The 19,530-nt window shown below is 38.7% G+C and overlaps 1 protein-coding gene across 1 annotated transcript in view; it reads left to right on the forward strand.

Annotated features, from left to right (window-relative positions):
• Positions 1–19,530, forward strand: part of SCML2 (Scm polycomb group protein like 2) — a 121,386-nt gene that overhangs the window by 68,758 nt on the left and 33,098 nt on the right. Inside the window, exon 8 of the mRNA XM_061408035.1 lies at positions 18,588–18,805. Within this exon, the coding sequence (XP_061264019.1) occupies positions 18,588–18,805 (218 nt within the window). The remainder of the gene's footprint in view (positions 1–18,587; positions 18,806–19,530) is intronic.

Genomic DNA, 19,530 nt, shown 5'->3' on the forward strand with positions numbered 1-19,530 from the left:
CACTGTCTCCGGGAGTTTGTTCAAGTTCATGTCCATTGAGTCAGTGATGCCATCTAACAGTCTCATCCTCTGCTATACATATACATGTATCCATTCTCCCCCAAATCTCCCCCTCATCCATACTGCCACATAACATTGAGCAAAGTTTCATGTGCTATACAATAGGTCCTTGTTGGTTATCCATTTTAAGTATAGCAGTGTGTACATGACCATCCGCAACTCCCTAACTATCCCTTACCCTCCCAACCGTAAGTTTGTTTTCTAAGTCTGTGAGTCTTTTTCTGTTTTGTAAGTAAGTTCATTTGTGTCACTTAAAAGCAAATTCTTTTAAGTAAGATCTTTATTTTTCTGAGTGAATTTCCTTTTATGTGTGAGTTACCTTTTATTATATGTTTAAAGTATTTTTAATACTGTAAAGCTGTGGTTCTTGGTGTTGAGAGAAACCTTACATGGGTCAAGAAGGACAATCAGGAAGGACAGTGGAGGAGCTAAGGGTTTGTTCAGTGAGCAGGAAACTGGGCAGTCCTCACGTTGCAATAGGTAACTGGCTTCAAGGTCCAGCAAAGGTTAAATTTGAAAAGACAAGTCCCATCTCCATAGAAACCAGAACGGTTACCACTAAAAATTAGAGATCTTGTTTTCCTTTGTATTTTTTTCCTTGTGGTGATTAGTTGTGAAGCAAATAAACCTTTTAAAATGAATGAAGAGTGAGGAGTGGGGTGCAGAGGTCAAAAAAGGACTTTTATGTTTGTTTTGGTCAAGTTCAGTTCAGTTCAGTCACTCAGTCGTGTCCGACTCTGTGACCCCATTGACTGCAGCACACCAGCCTTCCTGTCCATCACCAACTCCCGGGGTTTACTCAAACTCATGTCAATCGAGTTGGTGATGCCATCCAACCATCTCATCCTCTGTCGTCCCCTTCTTCTCCACCTTCAATCTTTCCTAGCATCAGGGTCTTTTCAGATGAGTCAGTTCTTCGCATCTGGGGGCCAAAGTATTGGAGTTTCAGCTTCAGCATCAGTCCTTCCAATGAATATTCAGGACTGATTTCCTTCAGGATGGACTGGTTGGATCTCCTTGCAGTCCAAGGGACTCTCAAGAGTCTTCTCCAACACCACAGTTCAAAAGCATCAATTCTTCAGTGCTCAGCTTTCTTTCTAGTCGAACTCTCACATCCATATATGACTACTGGAAAAACCATAGCTTTGACTAGACAGACCTTTGTTGGCAAAGTAATGTCTCTGCTTTTTAATATACTGTCTAGGTTGGTCATAACTTTTCTTCCAAGGAGTAGGTGTCTTTTAATTTCATATCTGCAGTGATTTTGGAGCCCCCCAAAATAAAGTCAGCCACTGTTTCCACTGTTTCCCCATCTATTTGCCATGAAGTGTTGGTACCAGATGCCATGATCTTCTTTTTCTGAATGTTGAGTTTTAAGCCAACATTTAAAAGTGGTATGGTAGAGAATTCTTTAAGTGATGATAAACGGAAGGATAAGCAGAGACCTGGGGGAGGCAGGATTGAAATGTGGAAGTGTATTTGACCAGGACAGAGAGTGCCCCTGCTACTATGAATGGTAGGCACCCTATGTCTCTGATGATCAACTGCTTGAGCAGTAGAGATGCTTTCATGATTATATTCTGCTGAATCAACTTCTCTGAAATATTTCTGCCTTGGTACTAAAGGGATCTGCTCTTCAGTTCTGAAACTGCTGGAGCCTGAGCTGTAGATTCTGAAGGTCACTGTAGGTATACAGTGAGCCTGTGTGAATTTTTCTAATGTTATTTTCAGTGGATTTATGTATGCTAGTCTAAAAGTTGTATGGCTTTTTGTCAAAATAGAATCTTATATTTCTTATGTTGAATGACTGTTTTCTTTAGAGACATCTAAATAGAGTGACTGGTTCTATTCTTATTCAGGAAGTGACTGGGTTTATCTTTGTTGGGGAGTTCATATTTTCAGTGACAAAATTGGTATTTATTGTGGAACATTTAGAAAACAAAGATAAGTGATGAATAAAATCTAAAAATTGCTTATATTCTTGTCATCTGGATACAATTGCTGATAATATTTTGGTATATAAGCATTAGGAAGCTTTACTTAAAAAATGAGAAATATTGTTGCCAAGAGTTATTCAGAGTAGCTGAGGACATCTTCAGAAGCATATGTTGTGTTCATGTACACAAAATTGTATTAATTTGGTCTCATCTAGTTAATTGTTATTCTAGTAATTAATAGATACAAAATGTGTTATGATTGTAAATATTTCAATTAGAGAAAATCCACAAGAAAATTAAAAGAGTAAAGAAAAACTGTCAGAAAGTACTCCAATATTTGATGCAATTTTTTTCCCTTAAGGGTTTATATTTGGCCAAGAGAAGTGAAAAAAACTAAAGCACCTAAAACACTGAATTATTAAGGGCATATTGATAATTTGTTTTCAGTATTACTTTAAATATTTTTCTTTGCTGTTTACATGTAAGCTTCCTCAAATTTCAACCCGAAAAAATATAATTCTGCATCTTGTTCATTAAGTTTATAGAAGAAAATATTTTAATTAAAAGACCACATCTTTTCATTTTTTCCCTCATTAATTAAAAATAGTACCCAGTTTAAGCAAAGAGCATTAGCTTATGGGTGAGACGAACCTGAATTTGAATCCCATTTCTACCACTTCTGGACTGGATGTGTGATACTGAGTTGGATTTTGCTTATTTTCCCAAGCCTCTGTTTCTTTATGTGTAAAATCGAGATATTAGTACTTGTTTTACAAAATTTTCAGCACAAATTTTAATAATATATATGTAGTCTCTGGCTCATTTGAAGTATACAAATTTCTCTTCCCTTTTCTCCTCCAGTATGTTTTTTTTTTTAAATTCATGTAATATAAAACCATATAAAAACTTACAAATTTGGGAGCACTTAGAGCTTCCCTGGTGGTTCAGCTGGTGGAGAATCCGCCTGCAAAGCAGGAGACCTAGATTTGATCCTGGTTGGAAAGATCTCCTGGAGGAGGGCATGGCAACCCACTCCAGTATTCTTGCCTGGAGAATCCCATGGACAGAGGAGCCTGGCGGGCTACAGTCCATAGGGTCGCAAAGAGTCAGAGATAACTGAAGCAACTGAGGATGCATGCACACACACTATAAGATCTGTGCCAGTAGAGATAAATGTAGTATGTGTGTTGTATGAATATTAAGATTCTATGGTTTGACTTGGAGCTTAGTGCTAGAATTTTTCAGAGCCGGTTTTTGAGCAGAGTTCCAAGCAATGTAGGTAGTTTAGCTAGTGACAGGAGAGAGAAGGCTCTTCTTGGGTCAGCTTCTGCAAAGACAGTGAAGGTCAGAATGTTTGGGGCTTTGAAGCAGATGATTATGGCTGACTGAAATGATAGATCAGAAAGAGATGAAGCTGTGAAGATAACGTAGTGGGTCTTGGATACCTGGCCAAGGAATTCAGATTTTAGCATATGGATAATGTGGCATCACTGATGATCTTAAGTGGAAAAGTTACATACAATTTATACTTTGAAAAAGTCATGCTAATGTGCTATAGAGTATGGATTGAAAATGGCAGCCAGGAATGCTGGTTAAAAAGCTAGTATTGTAGCTTATATGAGAAGTCATGAGGTCTTGGACCAAGTCACTGACAGGCATAAGGAACACAATTAGGAAATACTTAAAGGAAATAGTCTTGGTTAGACATGTGAAGGGAGGATAAGTACAAAGATGACTTCAAGATTTTTGACTTCTGGTAATTTTGTGGAAAAAGGTAATGTCATTCATCAAGATAGAACATATAGGATAAGCATGAAGATTCTGCTTTTGGACCTGTTGAGTTTGAGATGCCTATTTAAATTGTCTAGTTAGCTGTTGAAAACAGCTCTGGAACTTGGGATAGGCTTATGGGGGCTGTGGTAGGGGAACACGGGCATGTAAATGCTTGAGTGAGCAAGAGAACAATTTGGGAATCATTATTATGTGTAGACAGTAGCTGAAATCAAGGATGTGAACTAAAGTGCTCAAAATGCAATGAGGGTAAGGAGAAGATAGCTTATCCTTGGGAACACCATAGGAAAAGTGAGAGAGGAGGCAGGAGGAGAACAAGGAGTTAGTGGCCATGTGAAATCCAAGAAAACTTTAAAAAGAAGTGTTTGGTGCTGCTGGAAGTCAAATAAGAACAGGAAGAAACATCACTGTCAGTGATAGGAGGTTATGGGTGGTGTTAGCACTCAGAGATTTCCTAAAAAGAGGTGCCTGGGAGTATGCTTGTAGAGGGTGGAAAATTGAGAAAATGAAAATAATAGTGAATGAGAGCTAATCATTCCAGAAGTTTGGTTATAAAAATAAGGAGTGAAGATACTAGCTGTAGATAATGTAGATAAATAGGAGTTCCTTCTTTGGAGGACTTATTTCTTCCATTTGTTAGTCATTGACAGCAAGATTTCCCCAATATCCAATCCACTGATGAAGAGGGCAAGGAGCACTCTCTGGGAAGGAAGAGTAGGATGAGACAGGGATGATGATGGTGGTAATAATAACAGCTAGCGGAGAAGGCAATGGCAACCCACTCCAGTACTCTTGCCTGGGAAATCCCATGGACGGAGGAGCCTGGTAGACTGCAGTCCATGGAGTCGCTAAGGGTCAGACACGACTGAGCGACTTCATTTTTACTTTTCACTTTAATGCATTGGAGAAGGAAATGGCAAGCCACTCCAGTGTTCTTGCCTGGAGAATCCCAGGGACGGTGGAGCCTGGTGGGCTGCCGTCTCTCGGGTCGCACAGAGTCGGACACAACTGAAGCAACTTAGCAGCAGCATTTATTGAGTATATACCATGTACCACATGCAGATTTCAGATAATTTGCCCAAGCTATTATTTCTCATAGATACTATGTGGATTTGAACCTAATTAGTCTGGAACCAGTATCTCTGCACTAGATAGTAAGAAGCAGGAAGAGGGAATAGGTATAAAGAGTGGCTAGTACCAGAGTTCCATGTTCATCTTATCTCTACCCCGCTCCTTCTGAGAAAATTCATAGTCCTCAGCTGGCTTCTGCCTTCCAAAATGCCTGCTGTTATAAGGGACAGGAACCTGCTTGCTTATTTTCTTTTCCACTAGTAACTACCCCTGTGGTTTCCTTCAAGAGTTTTTCTTAGCTTATTTGAGATTTTCTAAGTGGATTTTTTATTGCTAAAAATAAGGAAATAAATGTATTTAAAAGACTGTCAGTATGCTTATGAAAAAGTAGAGTTACTCTTATGTTACAATAATACTCCTTGTGTATTCAAAAAGCTAGTTTTGAAGCTTGTCAGTTTTGAACGTTTAATTCCTAAAGGAAGGTTTCTGGGATGGGATTGTGGCTTCTTTGTTATAGATTTGGGAAGAGAGAAGAAATGGGGTAGTGTCTAAAGATACCAGTCAAGGAAGCCAGTGCTGTGGCATGAGATGGCAGCAGGAATGAAGGAAGGGAGTTCAGAGGGTTTACACTTGACTCTGCCTCCCCTTGGCTCTTACTGCTGCCCATGACCAATCAGTTTGTGGCAACATGGGCTGTATGAAACAGAGAGTAAAGTTCCAAGTAGGGACATTGGGTACCTTGACTGAGTTTCTGTGAATACCAGGCCTCCAGGTTGGATAGGTTAGGTGTAGCCATCTCTGTTAATAATTTCCATGTTTTTCAAAATTGAGGTTTGTGTTGTTTCTTTGGTTTTATAGTTACTAGTATGAAAGATCATTAACAGTAAGGACAGTTTCATTGTACATACATTTTTAAATATAAGGAAGATGACTCGTGAAAAATTTCTAAATCTGAAAAAGTTTCCAAAGTTAAATGTTTACAGTGACAGTTTTTTTGTTTTTACTCAGTTTTGATTTTTCCACACTGTATTTTGCTTTTCTATTTTTGTCTATTCATACCTCGATTTTGTCTCTTTCTAGCCTCAGATTCAAGGCATCTGTTTACATAGTGGTTTCTGCCCTTATGGTATGGTTTTATATATATAGCATTCAGTCTCTGAGGAGAAAGAAATCATATCTATATGCTTAAGGAGATATTGAGAGAGTCATTTCCTAGGCAGGTTGATAAGAAGTCTAGGGGTCCCCAAGGAGAGAGGGGTCTGGAATTCTCAAGGAGAAAGAAAGGACAAACATTTTTTTCCTCTACATTCCTTAGGATTATGTATCCTGGCTGAGGACAGTCTCTGGATTAAACCTGCCTAATCATATTATCTTAAAATGTAAATTATGGGAGTAGGTCTGGTCTTTACAAGGATTATATAACAATAATATATCTACCCGCTTCTGATGTCTATGTCAGAAGCTTTCTGTATCTCCTTTATACTTTAATAAAACCTATTACACAAAAGCTCTGAGCGATCAAGCCTCCTCTCTGGCCCTGGATTGAATTCTTCTTCCTCGAGGCCAAGGATCTCGGCGTCTTTGTGTGGTTCAACAACAACCTTTCAATATGAATTATGTACATATATATACATATGCACAAATATACATATAAGATGTAAACTGTATTACTGGGACCATATTTATTTCTTCTGAATTTCCTAAATTTCCTAGATTGGTAAAAAGAACACACTGGGTATTAAGTAAATCACCAGGGAAGCCCATTAAGTAAATGATGGATGGAAAAATATGGAGAACAGTAAGCAGTCATACCTCTATCAAATATTTTTAGATCAAAAGCAAGATCATATTAATTTGTATCTCTAATCCATGTTCAGAATGTGGTCCACTGGAGAAGGGAAGGGCAACTGCTAAGTCACTTCAGTCGTGTCTGACTGTGTGACCCCATAGATGGCAGCCCACTAGGTGCCTCTGTCCCTGGGATTCTCCAGGCAAGAATACTGGAGTGGGTTGCCATTTCCTTCTCCATGCATGAAAGTGAAAAGTGAAAGTGAAGTTGCTCAGTCATGCCCGACTCTTAGCGACCCCATGGACTGGAGCCTACCAGGCTCCTCCATCCCTGGGGTTTTCCAGGCAAGAGTACTGGAGTGGGGTGCCATTGCCTTCTCTGGGGAATGGCAAACCACTTCAGTATTCTTGCCTTGAGAACCCCATGAACAGTATGAAAAGGCAAAAAGGAAACTGAAAGATGAACTCCCCAGGTTGGTAGGTGCCCAAAATGCTACTGGAGATCAGTGGAGAAATAACTCCAGAAAGAATGAAGGGATGGAGCCAAAGCAAAAACAATACCCAGTTGTGGATGTGACTGGTGATAGAAGCAAGGTCCAATCCTGTCAAGAGCAATACTGCATAGGAACCTGGAGTGTCAGGTCCATGAATCAAGGCAAATTGGAAGTGGTCAAACAGGGGATGACAAGAGTGAACGTCGACATTCTAGGAATCAGCAAAGTAAATGGACTGGAATGGGTGAATTTAACTCAGATGACCATTGTATCTACTACCGCAGGCAGGAATCCCTTAGAAGAAATGGAATAGCCATGATGGTCAAAAAAAGAGTCCGGAACGCACTACTTGGATGCAGTCTCAAAAACGACACAATGATCTCTGTTTGTTTCCAAGGCAAACCATTCAATATCACAGTAATCCAAGCCTATGCCCCAACCAGTAACACTGAAGAAGCTGAAGTTGAACAGTTCTATGAAGACCTACAAGACCTTTTAGAACTAACACCCAAAAAGATATCCTTTTCATTACAGGGGACTGGAATGCAAAAGTAGGAAGTCAGGAAGCACTTGGAGTAACAGGCAAATTTGGCTTTGGAGTACAAAACGAAGCAGGGCAAAGGCTAACAGAGTTTTGCCAAGAGAACACACTGGTCATAGCAAACACCCTCTTCCAACAACACAAGAGAAGACTCTACACATGGACATCACCAGATGGTCAACACCGAAATCAGATTGATTATATTCTTTACAGCCAAAGATGGAGAAGCTCTATACAGTCAGCAAAAACAAGACAGGGAGCTGACTGTGGCTCAGATCATGAACTCCTTATTGCCAAATTCAGACTTAAATTGAAGAAAGTAGGGAAAACCACTAGACCATTCAGGTATGACCTAAATCAAATCCCTTATGATTATACAGTGGAAGTGAGAAATAGATTTAAGGGACTAGATCTGATAGAGTGCCTGATGAACTATGGATGGAGGTTCGTGACTATGTACAGGAGACAGGGATTAAGACCTTCCCCATGGAAAAGAGATGCAAAAAAGCAAAATGACTGTCTGAGGAGGCCTTACAAATAGCTGTGAAAAGAAGAGAAGCAAAAAGCAAAGGAGAAAAGGAATGATATTCCCATTGAATGCAGAGTTCCAAAGAATAGCAAGGAGAAATAAAAAAGCCATCCTCAGCAATCAATGCAAAGAAATAGAGGAAAACAACAGAATGGGAAAGACTAGAGATCTCTTCAAGAAAATTAGAGATAGCTAGGGAACATTTCATGCAAAGATGGGCTCGATAAAGGACAGAAATGGTAGGGACCTAACAGAAGCAGATGATATTAAGAAGAGATGGCAAGAATACACAGAAGAAGTGTACAAAAAAAATCTTCATGACCCAGATAATCACAATGGTGTGATCACTGACTTAGAGCCAGACATCCTGGAATGTGAAGTCAAGTGGGCCTTAGGAAGTATCACTACGCACAAAGCTAGTGGGGGTGATGGAATTCCAGTGGAGCTCTTTCAAATCCTGAAAGATGATGCTGTGAAAGTGTTGCACTCAATATGCCAGCAAATTTGGAAAACTCAGCAGTGGCCACAGGACTGGAAAAGGTCAGTTTTCATTTCAATCCCAAAGAAAGGCAATGCCAAAGAATGCTCGAACTTCTGCACAATTGCACTCATCTCACACGCTGTTAAAGTAATGCTCAAAATTCTCCAAGCCAGGCTTCAGCAATATGTGAACCGTGAACTTCCAGGTGTTCAGGCTAGTTTTAGAAAAGGCAGAGGAACCAGAGATCAAATTGCCAACATCCACTAGATCATGTAAAAGGCAAGAGAGTTCCACAAAACCATCTATTTCTGCTTTATTGACTATGCCAAAGCCTTTGACTGCATGGATCAAAATAAACTGTGGAAAATCCTGGAAGAGATGGGAATACCAGACCATCTAACCTGTCTCTTGAGAAACCTGTATGCAGGTCATGAAGTAACAGTTAGAACTGGGCATGGTACAACAGACTGGTTCCAAATAGGAAAAGGAGTGTGTCAAGGCTGTATATTGTCACCCTGCTTATTTAACTTCTATGCAGAGTACATCATTAGAAACGCTGAGCTGGAAGAAGCACAAGCTGGAATCAAGATTGCTGGGAGAAATATCAGTAACCTTAGATATGCAGATGACACCATCCTTATGGCAGAAAGTGAAGAGAGACTAAAAAGCCTCTTGATGAAAGTGAAGGAGAGTGAAAAAGTTGGCTTAAAGCCTAACATTCAGAAAACTAAGATCATGGCATCTGGTCCCATCACTTCTTGGGAAATAGATGGGGAAACAGTGTCAGACTTTATTTTTCTGGGCTCCAAAATCACTGCAGATGGTGAAACTTCATTGCAGCCATGAAATTAAAAGACGCTTACTCCTTGGAAGGAAAGTTATGACCAACCTAGATAGCATATTCAAAAGCAGAGCCATTACTTTGCCAACAAAGGTCCGTCTAGTCAAGGCTGTGGTTTTTCCAGTGGTCATGTATGGATGTGAGTGTTGGACTGTGAAGAAAGCTGAGCGCAGAAGAATTGATGCTTTTGAACTGTGGTGTTGGAGAAGACTCTTGAGAGTCCCTTGGACTGCAAGGAGATCCAGCCAGTCCATTCTACAGAAGATCAGTCCTTAGTGTTCATTGGAAGGACTGATGTTGAAGCTGAAGCTCCAGTACTTTGGCCACCTCATGTGAAGAGTTAACTCATTGGAGAAGACCCTGATGCTGGGAAGGACTGGGGGCAGGAGGAGAAGGGGACGACAGAGGATGAGATGGCTGGATGGCATAACCGACTCGATGGCCATGGGTTTGGGTAAACTCTGGGAGTTGGTGATGATTGTGCTATGATTCATGGGGTCGCAAAAGTTGGACACGACTAAGCGACTGAACTGAACTGAATCCATGTTAGTTCCTCTCAAGTCAGCCACATGTAAACCAAACCAGCAGTCACTTAAAATAGGGGGTTGCTGTTCATTTCTAACTATAGTTCCTTTTCTGAGGTGCTACTCTCTTTTCATAGTTCAAACAGTGCAAAGAGTATCTTTCAATAATAAAGCATCTTCATGTGTCAACAGAAATGTACATTTAATGAGTACATTAACTTGGTAGTAAATAATTAAATAAGGTTAAATCCCCAGTCATGAAGAGTTTTATCAGCATGTTTTTGTCTGTACTTGTTAATGTTTTCTCCCTATAAGTATGCCTCCATATCTTATTTAAAAAAAAAAACACAAGACTCCCTCTGTCAGAGTGCACCTTGCAACTACTAGTGAAATCTCACATAGGAGTTCACAAGGTTGTCTTCTGGGACTTCTTTTTTAAAAAAACACATACACTTTGACTCAGGAGAGTGAATTTAATACCTTTTTCTGTTAGAGGACAGAAAGCAAGGTGGCATATTAGAAAAAGTGCAATTAGAAGTTAGAAACCTCTTAGCCAAATGGGTGATATTGACAAAGTTACCTAACGTCACAAAACCTGAGTTTCCTCTTGTGTAAAGTGGGGAACAATACCTACCTCATAGGTCATTTAGGAGGATTACACGTAATAACAGATATTGAAGTGCTTAGCATATAACGGGTAGCAAATTAGTGTTGGCATCTAACTCCTTTCTTTCTTTGGTTCCCCCTGTTCGAGGCCTCCTCTTGACTTTAATTCCTGCCTTTTGATTGTTTTCCAAATTTGTTCATTTCTTTTGCATTTTCATAATTGAGTAACTTCATTATCTTACCCAAACATTGTCTCTCTTACCTGAAGAAAAGCTGAGGAATCAGGTAAATTTTGTGTTAGGTATTCACATAAAAGTTTTTTTGAAGATGATTAGCATATCCTTCTATATATATTTTATATACTGTTTTCAAATATGTTTTTACTGTTACCATTATGAACACATGGTTGTAGTGCTATATATATAATTTTATCCTTATCTTTTAAACAAATCTATTTTCCTTTAAAATAGTTTAATACTGAATAGGGTTTTAGCATGGTCTGTATATGTTATATGATTGCTTTTTGGAGGAGAGATGAAAATACATGTATAGTGTATATAGTTTAATTTTGTTGTTCAGTGTATTGAATGATTATTCATTCCTCTTTAGTTAAAGTAGTTTAAAAAGTATTTTGTTCTAGGCGCTGGGAGTATGGCAGTGAACCAAACTGAATCTTTGCCTTTGAAAAGCTTGCTTTCTAAAATGAAAAAATTTTTCATGCATAAAATTTTTTATAATGCATTTTCTTTGCTCATACATACGTTTTTACCATGCATCAAAGAGTTCTTATTATAAAATAGAATATTATATTTTGGGAGACTATTTGAAGCTACAGCTCAAATATTTGTGTCCCAAGATTTATTAATATCAAATGTCAACATTTTTATATCAAATATTGCTTTCATTACATTTGCCACGTTCCACAAAGTAATGTTTTATTTGTTACTATGTAATTCTTTATATAAAATATATTTGTTTTGGAGGTGAAACATTGGCTTGCAGGTTGAAAGTATTTTTCATTTATTTGGTAAATATTTTTTGAGGCCCTCCTATACTCTTAGGTTCTGTCTTAAACTCATCTAGTGCAGGAATTTAACCTCAGGTCCAGAGCCCAATCGTATTTCCTTTTCTTCATGCCATATATTAAAAGGTAGGGACCAGAACTGTGGAGTTGAAGAGATTCGTCAAGAGAATGAGGATTTATTTGGATTTAGTTACTAGGAAGAGGTCATCACTGACCTTAAAGTGGTTGGAGGAAGAATAGCTTATTATAGGAGGCTAAGGAAACGCATGGTGTTGCAAAGAGTCGGACACGACTGAGCGACTGAACTGAACTGAACTGAAGGAAATGCAGACTAATAAGGAAATTGAAATATCAAGAGTAAGTGATTCTTCTTTGTATCATGGTAGTGAGTAGAAGGAAGATTTATGCATCCCTAGAAAGTCCCAGAAACTAGGGAAGGAAACTTCAAAATAAGAGATATATATATGTATATAAAGGTTGTAAGAGAGAGCAAGAGTTTGGGGATCAAGTGATTAGTGTGAAGAGAGAAGATAATTGAAACTGTAAAATGCCAGAGAAACCAAAGAAGATGGTTATGGACTTAAGTGAAAGGGGATTTGGCTTAGGAGAGAAAAGAGAAAACTTCATTTGATACAAGAGGAAAAGATGAGCATGAATGAAAATAAGAGTATTTTAAGATGGAGAAAGTGAAAGTGGAAGAAAAGCTATGACCAACCTAGGCATCACATTAAAAAGCAGCGACATTACTTTGCTGACAAAGGTCTGTCTAGTCAAAGATGTGGTTTTTTCAGTAGTCACGTATGGATATGAGAGTTGGATCATAAAGAAAGCTGAGCACCTAAGAATTGATGCTTTTCAACTGTAGTGTTGGAGAAGGCTCTTGAGAGTCCCTTGGACTACAAGGAGATCCAACTGGTCCATCCTAAAGGAAATCAATCCTGAATATTCATTGGAAGGACTGATGCTGAAGCTGAAACTCCAATACTTTGGCCACCTGATGTGAAGAACTGACTCATTTGAAAAGACCCTGATGCTGGGAAAGATTGAAGGTGGGAGGAGAAGGGGACGACAGAGGGTGAGATGGTTGGATAGCATCACCGACTCAGTGGCCATGAGTTTGGGCAAGCTCTGAGAGTTGGTGAAGGACAGGGAAGCCTCGCATGCTGCAGTCCATGGGGTCACAAAGAGTCAGACACAACTGAGTGACTGAACTGAACTGAACTGAAGATGAAGAAATGGGATGGTTATGATCACTCCTGCAAGATAGCCTTTAATCTTCTCTTAAAGTAGAAGGTAGGGTCATTTGCTGAAAGGAATAAGGTGAGAGGGAGAGAGGAACTTAAAAGGGGGAGAATGTTCTGCCATGGAAACATACTTTGAAATCAGTGAGTTCAAGCAGTGACACCTTAGTTGAGAGTAGCATAGATGTTACAGTGATCAGCAATATCCTAATGTTCTGTTGTTACAGAGTTGGCAGACTATAATCTGAGGGCCACATGTAGCCTGTGAGCTGTGAATACTTTTTATATTCATAAAGGATTTAAAAAACTGAAGAGACAAAGAAGATTGTGTGACAGAGACCACATATGACATTTAAAGCCTAAAATATTTGCTGTCTGGTTCCTTACAGAAAGATTGCTGACCTTTGTTCTATAGCTTAGGACGAGAGAAAACAAATGTGAGTGTGACTCAGAGGTTGGAGCTGACATGTTGGACATCATCAAAGATCAGGTGGTGATAACGTAAGGGATACTAGTTACGGGAATTTGGTGGAGGTGGACAGTTGGGGGCAGGTTAATAGGGAGTAAAGTAAAGCCAGAAGATAGCTAATAGATTGGATGAAAATGAAGAGGGCTTGTGACTAAGTCTTATAATGAGAATGAAAAGCATGATCAGTTGGTATGAAGCAAAAAATGACAGATAAGGAAGCTGGATGTAGACAAGGGGAGCACAGTTGATTATCTTAGAGGTAGAAGAGCTTCACAAATTGTCTAATGATGAGGTCAGGATGATGAAGCATCAGAAGTATGATCTTGGTAGCTTGATAGGGATTGCATTGAATCTGTAGATTGCTTTGGGTAGTATACTCATTTTCACTATATTGATTCTTCCAATCCATGAACATGGTATATTTCTCCATCTATTAGTGTCCTCTTTGATTTCTTTCACCAGTGTTTTATAGTTTTCTATATATAGGTCTTTAGTTTCTTTAGGTAGATATATTCCTAAGTATTTTATTCTTTCCATTGCAATGGTGAATGGAATTGTTTCCTTAATTTCTCTTTCTGTTTTCTCATTATTAGTGTATAGGAATGCAAGGGATTTCTGTGTGTTGATTTTATATCCTGCAGCTTTACTATAGTCATTGATTAGTTCTAGTAATTTTCTGGTGGAGTCTTTAGGGTTTTCTATGTAGAGGATCATGTCATCTGCAAATAGTGAGAGTTTTACTTCTTCTTTTCCAATTTGGATTCCTTTTATTTCTTTTTCTGCTCTGATTGCTGTGGCCAAAACTTCCAAAACTATGTTGAATAGTAATGGTGAAAGTGGGCACCCTTGTCTTGTTCCTGACTTTAGAGGAAATGCTTTCAATTTTTCACCATTGAGGATAATGTTTGCTGTGGGTTTGTCATATATAGCTTTTATTATGTTGAGTTATGTTCCTTCTATTCCTGCTTTCTGGAGAGTTTTTATCATAAATGGGTGTTGAATTTTGTCAAAGGCTTTCTCTGCATCTATTGAGATAATCATATGGTTTTTATTTTTCAATTTGTTAATGTGGTGTATTACATTGATTGATTTGCGGATATTGAAGAATCCTTGCATCCCTGGGATAAAGCCCACTTGGTCATGGTGTATGATCTTTTTAATGTGTTGTTGGATTCTGGTTGCTAGAATTTTGTTAAGGATTTTTGCATCTATGTTCATCAGTGATATTGGCCTGTAGTTTTCTTTTTTTGTGGGATCTTTGTCAGGTTTTGGTATTAGGGTGATGGTGGCCTCATAGAATGAGTTTGGAAGTTTACCTTCCTCTGCAATTTTCTGGAAGAGTTTGAGCAGGATAGGTGTTATCTCTTCTCTAAATTTTTGGTAGAATTCAGCTGTGAAGCCATCTGGACCTGGGCTTTTGTTTGCTGGAAGATTTTTGATTACAGTTTCAATTTCCGTGCTTGTGATGGGTCTGTTAAGATTTTCTATTTCTTCCTGGTCGAGTTTTGGAAAGTTGTATTTTTCTAAGAATTTGTCCATTTCTTCCACGTTGTCCATTTTATTGGCATATAATTGTTGATAGTAGTCTCTTTTGATCCTTTGTATTTCTCTGTTGTCTGTTGTGATCTCTCCATTTTCATTTCTAATTTTATTGATTTGATTTTTCTCCCTTTGTTTCTTGATGAGTCTGGCTAATGGTTTGTCAATTTTATTTATCCTTTCAAAGAACAGTATTCTTCACAGAGCTAGAACAAATAATTTCACAATTTGTATGGAAATACAAAAAACCTCGAATAGCCAAAGCGATCTTGAGAAAAAAGAATGGAACTGGAGGAATCAACCTACCTGACTTCAGGCTCTACTACAAAGCCACAGTTATCAAGACAGTATGGTACTGGCACAAAGACAAAAATATAGATCAATGGAACAAAATAGAAAGCCCAGAGATAAATCCACACACATATGGACACCTTATCTTTGACAGAGGAGGCAAGAATATACAATGGATTAAAGACAATCTCTTTAACAAGTGGTGCTGGGAAAACTGGTCAACCACTTGTAAAAGAATGAAACTAGAACACTTTCTAACACCATACACAAAAATAAACTCAAAATGGATTAAAGATCTAAATGTAAGACCAGAAACTATAAAACTCCTAGAGGAGAACATAGGCAAAACACTCTCTGACATACATAACAGCAGGATCTTCTATGACCCACCTCCCAGAATATCGGAAATAAAAGAAAAAATAAACAAATGGGACCTAATTAACCTTAAAAGCTTCTGCACATCAAAGGAAACTATCAGCAAGGTGAAAAGACAGCCTTCAGAATGGGAGAAAATAATAGCAAATGAAGCAACTGACAAACAACTAATCTCAAAAATATACAAGCAACTCCTCCAGCTCAATTCCAGAAAAATAAATGACCCAATCAAAAAATGGGCCAAAGAACTAAACAGACATTTCTCCAAAGAAGACATACAGATGGCTAACAAACACATGAAAAGATGCTCAACATCACTCATTATCAGAGAAATGCAAATCAAGACCACTATGAGGTACCATTTCACACCAGTCAGAATGGCTGCGATCCAAAAGTCTACAAATAATAAATGTTGGAGAGGGTGTGGAGGAAAGGGAACCCTCTTACACTGTTGGTGGGAATGCAAACTAGTACAGCCACTATGGAGAACAGTGTGGAGATTCCTTAAAAAACTGGAAATAGAACTGCCTTATGATCCAGCAATCCCACTGCTGGGCATACATACTGAGGAAACCAGAAGGGAAAGAGACACGTGTACCCCAATGGTCATCGCAGCACTGTTTATAATAGCCAGGACATGGAAGCAACCTAGATGCCCATCAGCAGATGAATGGATAAGAAAGCTGTGATACATATACACAATGGAGTATTACTCAGCCATTAAAAAGAATACATTTGAATCAGTTCTAATGAGGTGGATGAAACTGGAGCCTATTCTACAGAGTGAAGTAAGCCAGAAGGAAAAACACCAATACAGTATACTAACGCATATATATGGAATTTAGAAAGATGATAACAATAACCCTGTGTACGAGACAGCAAAAGTGACGCTGATGTATGGAACAGTCTTATGGACTCTGTGGGAGAGGGAGAGGGTGGGAAGATTTGGGAGAATGGCATTGAAACATGTAAAATATCATGTATGAAACGAGATGCCAGTCCAGGTTCAATGCACGATACTGGATGCTTGGGGCTGATGCACTGGGACGACCTGGAGGGATGGTATGGGGAGGGAGGAGGGAGGAGGGTTCAGGAGGGGGAGCACATGTATACCTGTGATGGATTCATTTTGATGTTTGGCAAAACTAATACAATTATGTAAAGTTTAAAAATAAAATTAAAAAAAAAAAAGAAGTATGATCTTTCAGTTCCTGAAGATGATATCAGGGAGACTGTAAGAAGAACAAATGTGAATTATGTTGCTAGAGTTATTTGAAAAAAGTGGAAATGAGCATGGAGTATAAATTAGATGATGATAAAGAGTTAAAAAGAGGCAGGTGTAAGTAGGTGAATTACTATAAATAAGGGGAAGAGAAAAGAGAAGGCGGCAGTTAAGTGGTCCTCCGTTTGCCCTGGCAGCTGAGCTGTTCCACCCTCTTGACTTGGTGACTGATAGAGGTAGATAAAAAGGCTGCTGGGAAGATGTGGTATTCTCCATAGAAAGTCAGTTTACACCTTGTCTTTGAGGATGGGAGAAGCAAAGTGGTAAATTTGTTTCAGGTTGTAAAATGTTGCTGTTGTTTGTTTGCTAAGTTTTCTTAGACTCTTTTGTGACCCCATGAACTGTAGCCTGCCAGGCTCCCCTATCCATGGGATTTCCCAGGCAAAGATACTGGAGTGGGTTGCCATTTCTTCTCTAGGGGATCTTTCTGACCCAGGGATCAAACCCACGTCTCCTGCATTGAATGTGGATTCTTTACCACTGAGCCACCAGGGAAGCCTTAAGTTGTAAAACGAAGCTCTCAAAATAAAATTTCAGTGCTTGATCACTCAGTCTTGTTTGACTCTTTGCAACCCGTGGACTGTAGCCTTTCAGGCTCCTCTGTCCATGGAGATTCTCCAGGCAAGAATACTGGCGTGGATTGCCACGCCCTCCTCCAGGGGATCTTCCCAACCCAGGGATCAAACCCAGGTTTCCCACATTGCAGGCAGATTCTTTACCATCTGAGTCACCAGGGAAGCCCAAGAACACTGGAGTGGGTAGCCTATCCTTTCTGCAGGGGATCTTCCCAATCCAGGAATGGAACTGGGGTCTCATGCATTGCAGGCGGATTCTTTACCAGCTGAGCTACCGGGGACCTAATACAAGTAGTTGATTTTTTTTTTCATAGATGTATACAGGGTCACGGGGCTTCCCTGGTAGCTCAGCTCTTCCTGTAAAGACTTTTTGACATCAGTACTATTTACTATGTAAAATTCATTTTTTTTATACTAATGAAATTAAGGGATTAATACTAAAAATATCTCTTTTTACTTTGAATATATGTAAGAGTAACTTGGCAAGTAACCTTCATTTGAAATATTAAAGCTGTCTTGATTGGGCTGCAAGTAACAAATTCAAATCATTTGGATATGACAGTCCTTCTGTGACCATGTTAATGTAGAGTCTATATTGTAGCTTATAAAACTTTACTATTAAATATATATATATATAGGGATATAATATCTTTTAGCCATTAAAAATCAAGTAGGGGGATTCCTTTGACCTTTAGAAGATGAAGCAGGAGCCATTGTAGCTGCTTTATGTTTTTCTATTTTGATGGGCAGAATTATTCCTATATATGGCATCATTGGATAGTATTTTCTAAAGGAAAAACTTTTATCTGCCAAGGACTAGAAATACTAGAAACAGACAAAAGGTAAATTGATAGAGTTTTTCAGTGTGCCAGATAAGTTTGAAGTTACTGGTTCTTATAAGAGCATCTTTATTTTTTCTGGAGAATCAGACTATTTCCTGATAATCTAAAATCTTAAAATATCTTTAACTTGATTTTAAATGGTACCTTTATTTCAGGTGGTTTTCAATGAGTAACCTTTGGAATATTTTTAAAGATTGAGTTAAATGTCTTTTGAATCAAGAAGAAAATACTTTAATTATGTCATTTACTTTAATCATATTTTTGTGTTGTGTGTTTTTTCTCTCAGTTCTTATTACGAAGAATACCACAAAAACACAGCCGCCTCCTTCCAAGGCAGCTCAGCGCTCAATGCAGTCTCCACAGAACAGTGCTATAATATTACCAACACATCAGACTAAGAAATCAGGTCGGCCTAAACCACCTGGATGTCCTTCAGACCCCAAGAAGGGAAGTTCTGTTAAGAATACCACAACAAAGAAAAAAGGCCCACACTCAGGAAGAAAGGTTAGTTGTATCTCCTACTAATTTCTATTATGGGTCTCTGTAGTGCCTTATTATTAAACATACAGTTTAGGATTTACTAAGAGTGTTATATGGGCTTCCCAGATGGCTCAGTGGTAAAGAATCCACCTGCCAATAAAGGAGACGTGGATTTGATCTCTGGGTTGGGAAGATCCCCTTGATAAGGAAATGGCAACCCACTCAAGTATTCTTGCCTGGGAAATCCCATGGTCAGAGGAGCCTGGTGGGCTCAAAAGATTTGTACACAACTTAGTGACTGAACAATAACAAGAGTATTATGACACCCTTGAGGAATGTACCAAGAGTGTATAAGGCTTTTTACAAGGGGGAAGGGGGAGAGAAAGGGATTGGGATTTTGGGACTAGCAGATATAAACTGTTATATATAGGATCCAAATACATGTTGTCTGTAAGAAATATACTCTTAAATATAAAGGTGTAGAATCTTGGATCAACTTAAGACTGAATAGTGTTTGACCTCTTCAAAACCACACTGAAAATACTGCATGGGTGTATTTATCTTTGGGGCAGTTTATTTAAAACTCAGTATACTTTAAAATACTTCATGGGAAATAGATGGGGAAACAGTGGAAACGGTGTCAGACTTTATTTTTTTGGGCTCCAAAATCACTACAGATGGTGACTGCAGCCATGAAATTAAAAGACGCTTACTCCTTGGAAGGAAAGTTATGACCAACCTAGATAGCA

This window comes from Bos javanicus, chromosome X (genome assembly GCF_032452875.1).
Source record: "Bos javanicus breed banteng chromosome X, ARS-OSU_banteng_1.0, whole genome shotgun sequence".
NCBI lineage: Eukaryota > Metazoa > Chordata > Mammalia > Artiodactyla > Bovidae > Bos > Bos javanicus.